We start from the raw sequence: 14,177 nt of genomic DNA on the forward strand, positions 1-14,177 counted from the left end.
ATATGGGCACAGCTTACATCCTGGGATGATTCACCCCTGCTTACCTGACATATGACCCCAAGGTAGCTCCATCCCCCAGCTACTGCCTACCTTCACACTATAAAGACAGTCCTACCTAAGTGGTTGCACCTTAGTGGACTCAAGATAGAACGAAAGTTTGCAGAGAAGTAAGGCTGATTGTAAGAACTACATTTTGCAGGGCCCTGGGTGGCTCAGTTGGTTAAGCATCTGCCTTCAGCTCAGGTTGTGATTGATCCTGGGATCAATCCCCAAGTTGGGCTCCCTGCTCAACAGAGAGTCTGCTTCACCCTATACCCTTCCCTCTGTTCATTCTCATGCACTTTCTCTCTCAAATAATAAAATCTTTACAAAAAACTGCATTTTGCTGGAAGATTGGACTAAAGCTAGACTTGGGGGCATATAGTGTAAGACTTAGAGGAGGTAACAAATGTTCAAATAGCACTACCTTCCACTACAAACGCAGCCTCCTAGATGAGTGTCACAGACTTGAGCCATCAAAACCATTCAAAGGGTTTAGTTGTTAGAAGAAATTTGCTTGATACCTAAACTAAAGTTAATATTCAATATTAACAAGGGGCCAAATAAGGTCTATTGCCTGCTTTTGTAAATAAAGTTTTAAAGGAACACAGCCATGTTTATTCATATACACATTGTTTATGGCTGTTCGCAGTATGATAGCAGAGATAAGCAGCTGCAACTGAGACCACATGGCCCACAAAGCTAAAATATCTGGCCTTTGACAAAAAAAACTTGCCCAACTCAGGTATGAGTCATATTTTTTCCTCAATCTATTTGTTTAACTTGTTTCTTGAATAACAAGTTTGTGAATGGAATGACCCTGACTATTCACATACAGGGAGGGGTTTGAGGATGCATTTTAGGCTTTATTTTATCTTTTTATTAAGTTTTTATACATTATAATTTTTTAAAAGATTTTATTTATTTATTCATGAGAGACAGAGAGAGAGAGAGAGAGAGAGAGGCAGAGACACAGGCAGAGGGAGAAGCAGGCTCCATGCAGAAAGCCCGATGTGGGACTCGATTCCGGGACTCCAGGATCACACCCTGGGCCGAAGGCAGCGCTAAACCACTGAGCCACCTGGGCTGCCCTACATTATAATTTTTAAAAATAAATTACCACTTCCTGTCAAAGGCTACCTCTGGTGATAAGGGTTTCATAGCTCCAACCTTTCTCCTACTGTGGCACTTGCTTTTTACTCTATACACTGGAATTCTAACTTTAAACTAGTAATCTAAATAGTGAAACCAAAACCCCAACCAGAAGATACATCTTTAGGGGCTACTCTGGACTCTTGATCTCAGAGTAGTAGTAAGTTTGAGCCCCACACTGGGGGTAGAGTTTACTTAATTAAAAAAAAAAAAGTTACATATTTAAATATTTTTTTTCTCCCAATTTTCATGATCAGAGTTGCTTTAAACTCATTCTTTCAAAAAGATTATTAAATGTAATATAACCTGAAAGGTCTTTTAAATTTTACAATATGTAACTTTATGTCTATATATAAACAAAACCAAATATCTCTTGCCCAGAGAACATAATTATTATTTTTAACCTATAACTTTAAGTCAAATCAGCATAATATTTATAGTGAACATATACACAGTTTTTAATTTGATAGACAAAGCTATGCCTTTCCCCACTAAAAACATAAATTCTATAGAAAAATCACATTACTATGAAAGACAAGTACTAAAACTACTAGTAATTATTTTCTAAAAGAAGAGACTAAATGCACATTGTTTTATACTCTTGGATATATGAGAAGTGCTTCTTCATAGCTGGTGAGGAATACAAAATGAAGACACACCATCATTATTTTTGTCCAAACTCTTAAATGCCAATTTCATTTTTTTCTCATGGTCTTTAAGGTACTTCATAAATTCTTCAAAATCCAGCTTTCCATCTTTGTTGGTATCACCAGTAGTAAAGATTTTCTATAAAAAAGAAAAAAGATTTTTTTAATAGGCTAAATTACTAAATTATTTGGATATACATATACTTTGAGCAGACTGGCTGTTTTCCTCTAAGACAAGCATTTTATAAACTCCAAGATACTTGACCTAGCATGCAATTTAGATGTCCAAAACAGTATTTTTCCTGTGGTGCCTGGGTGGCACAGTCAGTTAAGCCAGGGACTCTTGATTTTGGCTCATCACAAGGCCATAAGATCAAACCCCACATCAGGGGGCAGGGGAGCCTGTTCAAGATTCTCTCTCTGCCTCTCCCTCTGCCCCTCCCAACTCCTCCCCACACACGCTCTCCCCAAAAAAACATAAATAAAAGCAAATACATTTATATTGTCACTGAAAAATAATTACTGCTTATTTACTTTTACAGATTAGTTGAGGATCACGTTCATCTGGAAATTACATTCTGATTACTCAACATATACCGAGATGTACATAATCCAAGAGCAAATGGCATAGGATTCTGGGGCCCCACTTACATACTAAAGTTCCATCTAAGAAGTTTATATTTTGGTCAATAGAAATACCAGAAAATGACTATCATTTTGGAAATTACAAGCTAAAGGACATCCCTGACCCTATCTTTGAACAGTTTGATTTATTTTTACCCATATTACTTTGCCCTTTCTTATGGCAAATCAGGACTCCAACTTACAATAATGGGGCAAGACTAGGGGTTCCCTTTTGAATTTTCTTTTGTATTCCTCTATAGAAATAAGTGAAAACCAGTCAAATGAGAAAAGCAAAGGCTATTTGTTCTGAGCTTACTATAGCAAGGGAGTCAGCCACGGTCAGTTTTGGCTGAACCCAAAGGCAGGCAGAGGACTAGGCAAGCTTTATTGGGGGGCGGGGCTTCAGGTGTGTCCTGATTGGTGGCTCTTGGCCTGGGGAAGCTGCAGGCAGGCTAATTAGAGGTTGTGCACCCTGTGTGATGGTTAGGGGTACATACTTCACTTTCTCTACTTGGTCCTAGATTGGAAGTAGGGACGAAACTTCGGGAAGCTGTCAGGTAGCAATCAACCTCTGACTATTCGGGGCTGATTGTTATAGAAGTTATTATTTTGCTACCTGGATTGTCTCTAGAGATAGCAATCTGCTGTCCTGTAAGTCTGACTTACAGCAGGTTGGTACCCTGGGTTGTTTACCATAGAAAAGAGGTTCGTGTCCTGAGCAGGTTGATCTAAGTTGTGGGTCAAAGTTAAATTTTAAATATGAGCAAATCATTGTCCACTTTTATATTCAGTCTCTCACCCTTCACAGTAAAAAGTCATATAAAAAATCATTCATAAAAAAAACATTCATAAAATCTATTATCAAAATAAAAAACTCTATCTTTTCTTTCTTGTCATTATGTAAGTACCATTTCTATTTTTGTAATTGATGAATTCTTAATTTATATAAATAAATTTTCTACTAGGGAAGCTGGGGACATGTGACAGACAGAACTGGCTAAAGATGCTACTGTCACCCGGGGAGGAAAAGCCCCATCAGTGTTCCCCTGAAATAGAAGGTTCCCTGTGGATCTGGATCTCTCTCTCTCTCTCTCTCTCTCTCTCTCTCTTGTGAATAAGTAAGATCTTAAAAAATAAATAAGTAAATTCGGTCGCTCCTCCAGGCCTCCTCGCAGAGCCCCGCTCGGGGTGCAGGGCTCCGACCTCCCCCGGCGCCCCCCGCGCCCAGAGCCCCCCGCTTCCCTTCACGTCTCCCCCTGACCTCGCCTGCTCCCCCCGAAACGGTAAGCGGGGTTTCGCGGGGAACATTCCACCTTGGGGGTAACAGGCACCCCGCCCTCGCGGCCGACTGTCGGGTTCCTATGGATCCCGGGCCCTGTCCTGGGTCGCTGCTGGGACATCCCCCGCACCCCGACCCCCACCCCGACCCCCACCCCCCCAGCGCCCAGCAGCCGCGCCCGCATCCGCCCGCAGAGCCGCCCGGGCCGCGCACCGGGCACACACACGCCGCGGAGCAGCGCCGTCCGCGACCGCCAGAACCCGGGAACCGCCCGGAGGCGGTCAGTGGGCGAAGGCACGAGCAGGCCGGGCACGCTGGACGCGGAGTTGACGCAAGGCTAAAAAGAAATAAAGCATCAAGGCAGGAAGACAGGGGGGCCCTGAAGGCCCATTACATATTACTAAGTGCAAGAAGCTAACCTGGAAGGCCGCATGCTATAGGACTCCAGCTTAGGACATTCTGGAAAAGGCAAAATTAGGAACACATTAAAAAGCTCAGTGGGGGATCCCTGGGTGGCGCAGCGGTTTGGCGCCTGCCTTTGGCCCAGGGCGCGATCCTGGAGACCCGGGATCGAATCCCACGTCGGGCTCCCTGCATGGAGCCTGCTTCTCCCTCTGCCTGTGTCTCTGCCTCTCTCTCTCTCTCTCTCTCTGTGTGACTGTCATAAATAAATAAAAAAAAATTTTTAAATTAAAAAAAAAGCTCAGTGGTTGCCAGGGGTTTGGGGGAGAGAGTGGCGGAATGAATGGGCAGCACCCTGGGGATTTTCTTAGGGCAGAGAAAACATAGTCCCTATGACACTGTAAACATGGACGCAGGTCACACTATACATCTATCCAAACCCAGAGAATGCCACCAAAAGGGAATCCTGTGGCAAACTACCGACTTTTGGTGATGATGTGTCAATACAGGTTTATCAGTCGTAACACATGTAACAGGCTGGGGGGGATGTTGACAATGGGGAGGCGATTCATGTGTGGGGGCAGGGAGTATACAGGAAATCTCTAGGACTTCCTCTTCGTTCTTCTGTGAACCTAAAGCTACTCCAAGAAAATAAATTTAAAAAAAAAAATCACAAAGCAAATTTAACCAGGCCGTTATCTGTTAGCTCTGGCTCTACTCGTTCATCCTGTCAGGTACTGACAAACATACAGAGAGGGGCCTGCCCCACGCATGAAATACCCACAGGCCTGCCCCAGGAGGAGGCTGCACCCGGTGGCTCCAAGTACCACCGCAGGCTTGGCAATGCACACTTCCCTCCAGAGCCACTAGGCAGTGGCAAACATCTAATGCTGTTTCACAAGACGTGCTGTGGCCCAATCAACAACAAATTCTCCCACACAAGAGAACTGTACAGCCTGCGGGGTCCCTGTGCACTGCAGAGAAGACACGGAGTCCCAGGGAGTCACAGCACATAGACATCCAGGCGGGGCACAAGGGTCCAGTGGTCCAAGGAGGAAAGACAAGTCATGGCCAGAGTAACAAGGAAAACAGACTGACAGAATTTTACACAACTGATAGGAGGGAGCAAAACATCCAGTTGGTGATCTTAAACTAATTAAAGGGCAACTATTTTTGTTGTAGTCAACAATGCTTTCTACTTTTAAAAATGATCCTAGGGGCACCTGGGTGGCTCAGTCGTTGAGCATCTGCCTTCAGCTCAGGTCATGATCCTGGGTCCTGGGATCGAGTCCTGCACCAGACTCCCTGCGGGGAGCCTGCTTCTCCCTCTGCCTGGGTCTCTGCCTCTCTCTCTGTGGCTCTCATGAATAAATAAATAAAATCTTTAAAAAACTAAAAATTATCCTGTTTCTCATTTGCTTCTAATTACCATACCCACCCATCCAACACAAATAGACCTCCTCTACGGAAAGTTGGGAGGACACAGTTGAGGGACCTGTCTTGTTCACCACTATATCCCCAGGTCATTGAACAGCGTCTGGCACTATTCCAAAATATTAAGTGAAGGAATGTAATACTTGTACTACTACCCTGTAGCTCTGCCCATGCCAAGTTTGCATTTGGGATAGGTTTCTGGGTATTAAAGAGCTCACCCAAAGTCACAAGTGTAGCAAATGGTGAAAACATGTGAACTCTGGTCTGATTCCACAGCTCATAGGAATAACCACTACACACATTGCACCAGAGAATGAAGTAGATATGATATTCTAGATTTCAGAATGAGGCATCAAACTTTCTCAACAAATCCTCTTGCTGTTTTCATAGATCCTGTCCAATGCAGACTTCTCAGTGGACCCTATGTGACCCTTAAAAAGATAACATCTTTGTAACTCAGAGTGGTCAAAAGGTGTCAAGCAGCGTCCTTACAGTGTGTTGCCTTGTGGTAGCTTATTTACTTCTAAACATCTTAACTGGAATGTTTATAGAAGAAAGAATTCTGACTGCACTAGGGTAAAATTACAAAATAGGTGAGCTGAAGCCTTGAGCAAACGGGTAGTAATTTACCAGGTGGAAAAGAGGGAGTGAGAGCAACACCAACCAGAGATAAGAAAATAAAGAGACAAATGACCATGATTGTGGCCCAGTCAGGGAAACAAAACGTTGGGATTTGGGAAGGAGACTAACAGCTAAGTGGAAAGGGTATTTTATGCCTTATGAAAGAATTCTTCCATTTTTTTCATTCTTTCCAAAATAAAGAGTCTCAAAGAAGGGATAACATCAGATTTCAGGATATAAGGAGAAAAACACAAAAGGTACGATGTAATGTATTTTAGAACACTTGACATAAGTGTATTGGGAATTCACAGTTTTTCTTATACCATAATCTCCCTGCTATGATGCCTTAAAAGGTACCTCGATGACCTCTCTATTGTATTTCCTTTAGAAATTATGTTTCTCACAACAGAAATGCTAATGAAATAAAGCCCTCTTGTTAATAGAGGAACTATGCCACAGAGTGAAACCCCGAAAAGAAATTCCATTCAAAGCAATACACATTCGCTAAGCTACTGTCCTTGTATGTGACACTATCCCATCTGTAGTTACAAATATAAAATCAAAATAATCACAGAATATCAGAGTTGGAAGAGCCCTTAAATTAGGTTGCCCAGTCCAGCCACTTGTCGGACACTTTCTAATCATTCAGCATACACTTGATACCCCTGAGAACAGAGAGTCTAGGAGCCCGTTATCTAGTACCTGTGACATCAGATTCTAAAGGCTTTTTTGCATCAATTTTCATATCCAGTCACATGTGATCTTGATAAAAGCTCTGTCCAGGAGTCGTGGAATATATTTGCATTTTAAGAATAAGGAAAGTAAAGTAATGGGTTAAATTACTTCACCAAGCCTGAACAGTCATAGGAAGCATGGAACTCATTGGCCATGCTGCTTCCCTTCTTGCTCTGTTTTAATAGTCTTAGGCCCCTGATGGTGACAAATATTTCTTAAGAAAGTTACAGGGATCCCTGGGTGGCACAGCGGTTTGGCGCCTGCCTTTGGCCCAGGGCGCGATCTTGGAGACCCAGGATCGAATCCCATATCGGGCTCCCGGTGCATGGAGCCTGCTTCTCCCTCTGCCTGTGTCTCTGCCTCTCTCTCTCTCTGTGACTATCATAAGTAAATAAATAAAAATTAAAAAAAAATTAAAAAAAAAGAAAGTTACAGTAAGAGTTTGTACACATGAAAATACGACAAACAACTTAGGGGTTTTGTGTGTGTGTGTGTGTGTGTGTGTGTGTGTGTGTGTGAGTGTGTGTGTGTGTGTGTGTGTGTGCTTAAGGTTTATTTATTTAGAGAGAGAAAGATTAAGAGCTTGAGCACACATGCCCGAAGAAAGAATGGGAGGGACAAAGGGACAGGGAGAGAAGGCGACTCCTCCTGAGCATGCAGCCCCAGGCATGACTTGATCCCAGGACGCTGAGATCATGACCTGAGCCAAAATCAAGAGTGGGACACTTAACCGACTGAACCACACAAGTACCCCAAACAACTTAGTTTTAAAACTGCCTGTAACTAAAAATAATAATAATAATAATAATAAATAAATAAATAAATAAAACTGCCTGTAATTGAGGTGCCTGGGTGGCTCAGTGGTTGAGTGTCTGCCTTCGGCTCAAGTCGTGATCCTGGGTCCTGGGATCAAGTCCCACATCGGGCTCCCTGCAGGGAGCCTGCTTCTCCCTCTGCCTGTGTCTCTGCCTCTCTCTGTCTCTCATGAATAAATAAATAAAATCTTAAAAATAAATAAATAAAAAGAAAACTGCCTGTAATTTACCAGGCCAACTAAACACATCTGTCAAGCCAGCCAGCTCTGAACTTGAACACAGAATACCTTTATACTCTACAAAATATGGCTCCCTTTCTCTTCCACACACTAATAAAAGAGGAACCACTAAAATGATGCCAAGATTGGAGAAGAAAAAAATACCTGTAAAATCCTATTGGGCAAGATTCCCTTTTTTTCATTTTACTGCCTTAATTCTTACATCTGGGAAATTTTTGGGTTGGGGGGGATGCAATGTTTGTTTTTTTGGCCCTGCCCTGCTCCAAATTCTCCCAAGCCTAAATTCAAACAAAATAAGCATACTTCCAGCTAAAACTGCTGACTCTTCTCCATCAGTTTATTTTCCTCACAAGTTCCATCTGAGTAAATTAAAATTCAGATTTTCCTCTATTCTTTAATGTTCTAAAACTTGTTCCTTAGAGTACCTCAAATGATATCCCAACATTGACACTGTGCTTGAGAATATTCTAACATGGCCTTTGATGAAAAACACACAATAAGGAGGAGAAAATATACAAAATAGAAAATACTCTAAAAAGCAGACCTTGCTTTGAAGTCCTTTTCTCCCTGGGTATTCTTGGAACACTTAGTAATGGTTAGTTAGCTACTGTATTCTGTATGCCTCTTTTCTACACTCTGCTTTTATAGTTCATATTTTTTTCCATTGAAGGCCTACAGAAATTTGCTCCCTTCTAAATGCTGAATTCATTACAAAAGCTTGGAAACATGGAGAGGAGATAAAATCAGGTGGAAATTTAGAGGGATTTCACATCTAGCTGAGTTATCTGTCTTAGATGCAAACTATTATCTTGAAGCCATCCCTTGAAGAGTCACCTCAGTTCTCATTTCTAGATACTCAAGTAGATAGTCTCCCCCATCCTTGACATTATGCAAATCCTTGATTTATGCCGCTGAAATCTCAACACCCCCCACCCCGACTGACCATGTAATCCTAATTCCAAGTATTTGGTTGGCTACTGTTTCCCAGGCCTGCCTCAACACCCTCTCTTCCTCCATCTATTTCCACACAGCCACCAGAGTGATCTTCCTAAAACCTAAGTCTGCCTTTGTCCCTCTCTTACTTAAAACTTCCTAAGGCTCCCATTATTCATATAAAATCCAAACCACTCAGCAGGCCCCAAATGTCTTTCATGACCTGGCCTCTGTCAGCCACCGACATGACACTATTCTTCAAGAAGATCAACCAGTCACCAGGTGGAAATTCAGTTACATTGAGGCCTCCTGTTCTGAAAGGGGTACTGGCTCATGCCTACAGGAACAGATTCCTCTTCAGGTAAGGGTTTCCCTCTCCTACCCACAGATGCTTAGATAGCACCACTACCTGGCTCATGGAATGCCTGGTCCACAGGCATGAAATCGCCACATAATACACTCATGGTCTTAAACCGCCTTCCCCCCTGACTTACATATTTTCTCCTTTCTCTTACCCATCACAAGCATTTCTCCCAATGAACCTTTTGCACACCCAGTCCCATCTTGGTTTCTGCTCCTCAGAAGACTAGAACTGACAATACCAAGAGTAGTCCAACACCAGAGGTGGTAACATGGGATTTGGAAACTGGCTCACTCACCACCCAACTGGCAGAGACCTGAGTAGAGTATGAGGCAAGAATAATGTCTTACACAAGGTGGGAGCGCAGTGCTGGCAATTTCCCAGTGGTGACCTGGGAAATAACTGTTTGAGGGCAACACTCTGGTAGTAATTCAGGAATTTGAAAACTAAGCTATAAGGATAGGCAAAAAAAAGTATATTGTTAAAAGGATTGTTTCACCAGGAGGATACTCAAATGCTACATTTGAATACATCAGTAGTAGAGTTCACTATACAGTCTCTTTTTAAAATATAAAAGGGGAGGGCAGCCCAGGTGGCTCAGCCGTTTAGTGCTGCCTTCAGCCCAGGGCGTGATCCTGGAGACCCGGGGTTGAGTCCCACGTGGGGCTCCAGGCATGGAGCCTGCTTCTCTCTCTGCCTCTCTCTGTGTCTCTCAGGAATAAATAAATAAAATATATTTTTAAAAATATATATATAAAAGGGGAAATTGACACAATTATAAACAAAAGTTGGCAAATCCACAATCATAGAGGGAGTCTTTGCCCTCTTTCGGTAGTGATGTAATTAACGGTAATTAACGGTTAATTGATTGCTTATTAGGTACCAGGCATTTTTCTAAGTACTTTACATATTTTAATTCATTTATTCTTCACAATAACCCTCTAAGATAGGTACTAGTGTTGCCTCTGTCACAGTTGAGGAAATTGGACCTAGAGAGATGAAGAAAACTCAGAGAAAACCCAGAGAAGGGTGGGGATACTGGCAAAATGGGTGAAGGGGAGTGGGAGGTAGAGGCTTCCAGTTGTGGAGTAAGTCATGGGGATGAAAGGCACAGCACAGGGAAGAGAGCTGATAGCACTGTAGGAGCGCTGTATGAGGACAGGTCATAATCTACACTTGTGGTGAGCACAGCAGAACCCATAGAGCTGTCAAATCACTATGTTGTACACCTGAAATTAATGTAACACCGTGTGTCAACCATGCTTCAATTAAAAAAAGAAAATTGTCCAGAGTTAACTAGTAAGTAGCAGAACTAAGATTTAAACCCAGACAGTTTGATTGGCTTTTTCTTATTTTCTTATGCAGGTAAAAAGATGTTTACCTGGCAAAACTATGGAGCCAATAAAAAAATCAGCAGTTGAGGGGCAAGGGTCAATAGGCAGGGCACGGGATTTTTAGGGCAGTGAAAATCTTCTGTATGATGGATACGTGTCATTACACTTCTGTCCAAACCTGGAGAATGTACAACATCAAGAGTGAACCCTCAGGTAAGCTATGGGCTTTGGGTGATAATGATGTGTCAATGTAGGTTCACCCTTAGTTTAAAAAAAAAAAGCACCATTCTGTTGAGTGAGGCTGACAATGGGGGAGATTGTACATGTGATACGCAAGGGCAGATGATATATGGGAAATCTCTGTAACATCCTCTCAATTAAACTTAACTGCTTTTAAAAAATAGTCTTCATTTAAAAAAACTATCTTATTTTATACAGCATTTCTTGATATCTTCCAATAGGAAGTTTTTTGGTCATCTTGTCCTATACATGATAAAAATAGAAGCACTAACAACTACTTTACAATTAAATTTTTATCTTTTTTTTTCTGTAATTTTCCTCACATAAGCCTCTTCCTTATTTAGGCTGTTTGAAATCACAGTCCTAAGTCTGCGTGCATTACTCTGCCTAGATGACTAAGATGTGACCCTCATCTTTGAGATGCTTGGTCTCAGTGGAGGGTACAGTGGATAACTAAAAATAATACCTTTTAAAAATTATAACAGTAGTGACATGTGAGACCAAGGACCTACAGGTAGTAGGGTGTGATCAACTCTTAGAGAGGGTGGTCTGGAAAGGCTTATCTCAGAGGAGGTGATGTTTATAAAAATAAAACCCTCTTCTTTCCCCCCCTAACAATAACAACATATAATTATTTTTAAAAGTTGAAATAATACAAAAATTGTGAAGAAAAAAGTAAAAATTTAACTCCCATCATCCATAAGTAGCCTTTACTAACCTTTTATTGAAGAAGGTACCAGTCAAAAGAGTCCTGGGATTAGTTAATAAGATCTAATATAAGCACAAAGAGTGATATTATATATGGGTACATATGCTTATGCATAAAATACATATGATTGCGGGCAGCCCTGGTGGCTCAGCGGTTTAGTGCCACCTTCAGCCTGGGGCGTGATCCTGGAGTGGATCCCTCGATCCGGGATCGAGTCCCACGTCAGGCTCCCTGCATGGAGCCTGCTTCTCTCTCTCTGTGTCCGTCATGAATAAATAAATAAAATATTTTAAAGAAAAATAAATAAAATATATATGATTGTGATAAATACATGCTATCCTATTCTATGCATACACATGATTTTATAGAACTTTATAATTTGTTCACATATAAATTCTGGAGAACCAAACACATTTTTTATTCCTGTTTTTGAGTTCATATTTTATTAATTAAACTTGCCAGAGGCTTATCTATCTTATTCATATTTTCAGAGAACTGAAAAAGTATGTCTTTGGAAACTGAAAAGCACACATTTAAATAAATCATGGATCAAAGATGAAATCACATTGGAAATTAGAAAATACTTGGAAGTAAATAAAATACAAACTTGTGGGATGTGGCTAAAGAAGTGAGTAAAGGGATACTGGAGCTCAAAACTAAGGAATCAGGCATTCAACTAAAAAATTAGAGAGCAAATGAGTAAACCCAAAGAAAGTAGAAGGAAATACACAAACATAATGAGAAAAAAATTAAAGAGAGACCATCAACAAAAAGTACCAAAAGTAAGGGACGCCTGGGTGGCTCGGCTCAGTGGTTGAGCATCTGCCTTTGGCTCAGGTTGTGATCCTGGGATCGAGTCCTACATCGGGCTCCCCTCCCCATGGGGAAGCCTGCTTCTCCCTCTGCCTGTGTCTGCCTCTCTCTGTGTGTCTCTCATGAATACACAAAATATTTTTTTAAAAAAAAAGGCCCAAAAGTTGGTTCTTTCAAAGTATAAATAAAATAGACAAATCTTTGGCAAGATTGAAAGGGGAGTAAGGGTGGAGCTCGATATCAAATGAAATAGAGTATATCACTACACATATAGTCGAATTTTTTAAAAATCATAAGTGAATATCACGAACCTTGGATAAATAAACAGTTTTCTAAAAATCGTAACTTACTAAATCTGATTCAATAAGAAACAGTAAATAAACTAAAGGAACCTGGAACTACTAAAGACATCGAACGAGTAGCTTAAAATAGAACTGTGAAACAGTTGCTGGCTCTTGGAGTTTAATCCCCTTCCCTCTTGGACTAGGGAATGTCCTCTGACGTTTCAGAAGGGTTGGAGAGGTTCCAAGTATCTCCACCCTGCTAGAGGCGCTGAACTTCAGGGACAATTAAAATGACTCAGAGAAGTTGAAGCTGCAGCTCAGCGACAGGCCAACCCTTCAGATCAATTGCTCAGGACATTAAGAAGGTCTTAAGCCATGGGCTGTTGCCTCTCTTGACAGGCCGCGGAGGAGACAGGCGACTGGGTCTCCAAAGTTCTGCAGCACCAGACCCGGAGGCCTCTAAGGGATGCAAAGTGCGAGCCTCCTACAGGACCCGGGGCCCGCGGAAGCCCGACAGCAACGAGGCCAGAACCAAACAGAAGTATGATTAAGTATTGGCAAAAGCTGAGAGTTAAAAAAAAAAAAATTCTTTGTGATCACATTTTGCAACCAGGGCCCCGGATGCATTCAGACCAAAAGTACTGTGGTCTCAGCGGGCCACGGCGCTCGTGCACGAATTCCCCCCGGAAAGACCGCGGCAGGCGGGGCTGCGGCGCCGGGTTCGGCCGGGGAGCGGCGCGGGGCCCGACCTCGGGGCCCGACCTCGGGGCCCGCCGGGTGGCGCCCACGGTCCCCGCCGCCTCCCCCTCTCCCCGCCGCGCCCCCCCCGCCTCCCGCCGCGCCCCGCGCCCGCGCCCCACCTCCTCGGCCTCGCGGCCCAGGGGGATGCCCAGGCTCCGCAGCCCCTCCTGCAGCTCGCCCACGTCCACCACGCCGTCCCGGTTGTGGTCCAGCTGCTGGAACAGGGCCTCGTAGCGCGTCCGCCGCTCCGCGTCCTGGCAGGCCGCCGTGGGCGCCACGGAGCCCCGCAAGCGGCCGAGCATGGTCGGGGGCGCGGCGGCCCGGCCCGGGGGGGGCGCGGCGGGGAGAGGGGGAGGCGGGCAGGGGGGAGGGCCGGGGGGGAGGCGAGGACCCGCGCGGCCCGGGGGAGGGAGACGAGGCCCCGCGCGTCGTCGGCGGGCGGCGAGGGCGCAGGAGCCGAGCCCCCGACCCCGCCCGGCCGGCGCAGGGAGTGGCCGCGCCCGTCTCGGGAGGAGCCTGCGCGGCGCCCGCCCCCGGGGAGGGGGGAGGGGGGAGGGGAGCGGGCCCCGGGGAAGGAGCGGGAGGCGAGGGCGCTGCGAAGCCGGGGTCCCGGCCGCGAGCCCCTCCCCCACCCCCCCGAGCGCCCGGGGTCGTCCCCCGCGCAGGCCCCGGCACGGCGGCGCCCCCACTGCCTCCCGTGGCTCCAGGGGTACCGCATCTCTGGGCCTGGTTTCCACTGACAAAAATGAGGAAGTTGGGTGTTTGCACCTGGGGT

The 14,177-nt window shown here is 44.2% G+C and overlaps 1 protein-coding gene across 1 annotated transcript in view; it reads right to left on the bottom strand.

Annotated features, from left to right (window-relative positions):
- Positions 1-13,737, bottom strand: part of LOC140638076 (mitochondrial adenyl nucleotide antiporter SLC25A24) — a 48,193-nt gene extending 34,456 nt beyond the window's left edge. The window contains exons 1-2 of the mRNA XM_072834763.1: positions 13,522-13,737; positions 1,851-1,977 (exon numbers count right to left, since the gene is read on the bottom strand). Of these exons, the coding sequence (XP_072690864.1) occupies positions 1,851-1,977; positions 13,522-13,704 (310 nt within the window). The 5' untranslated portion in view covers positions 13,705-13,737. The remainder of the gene's footprint in view (positions 1-1,850; positions 1,978-13,521) is intronic.
- Positions 13,738-14,177: the final 440 nt, after the last annotated feature.

The sequence above is a fragment of the Canis lupus genome, chromosome 8 (genome assembly GCF_048164855.1).
Source record: "Canis lupus baileyi chromosome 8, mCanLup2.hap1, whole genome shotgun sequence".
Taxonomy (NCBI): domain Eukaryota; kingdom Metazoa; phylum Chordata; class Mammalia; order Carnivora; family Canidae; genus Canis; species Canis lupus.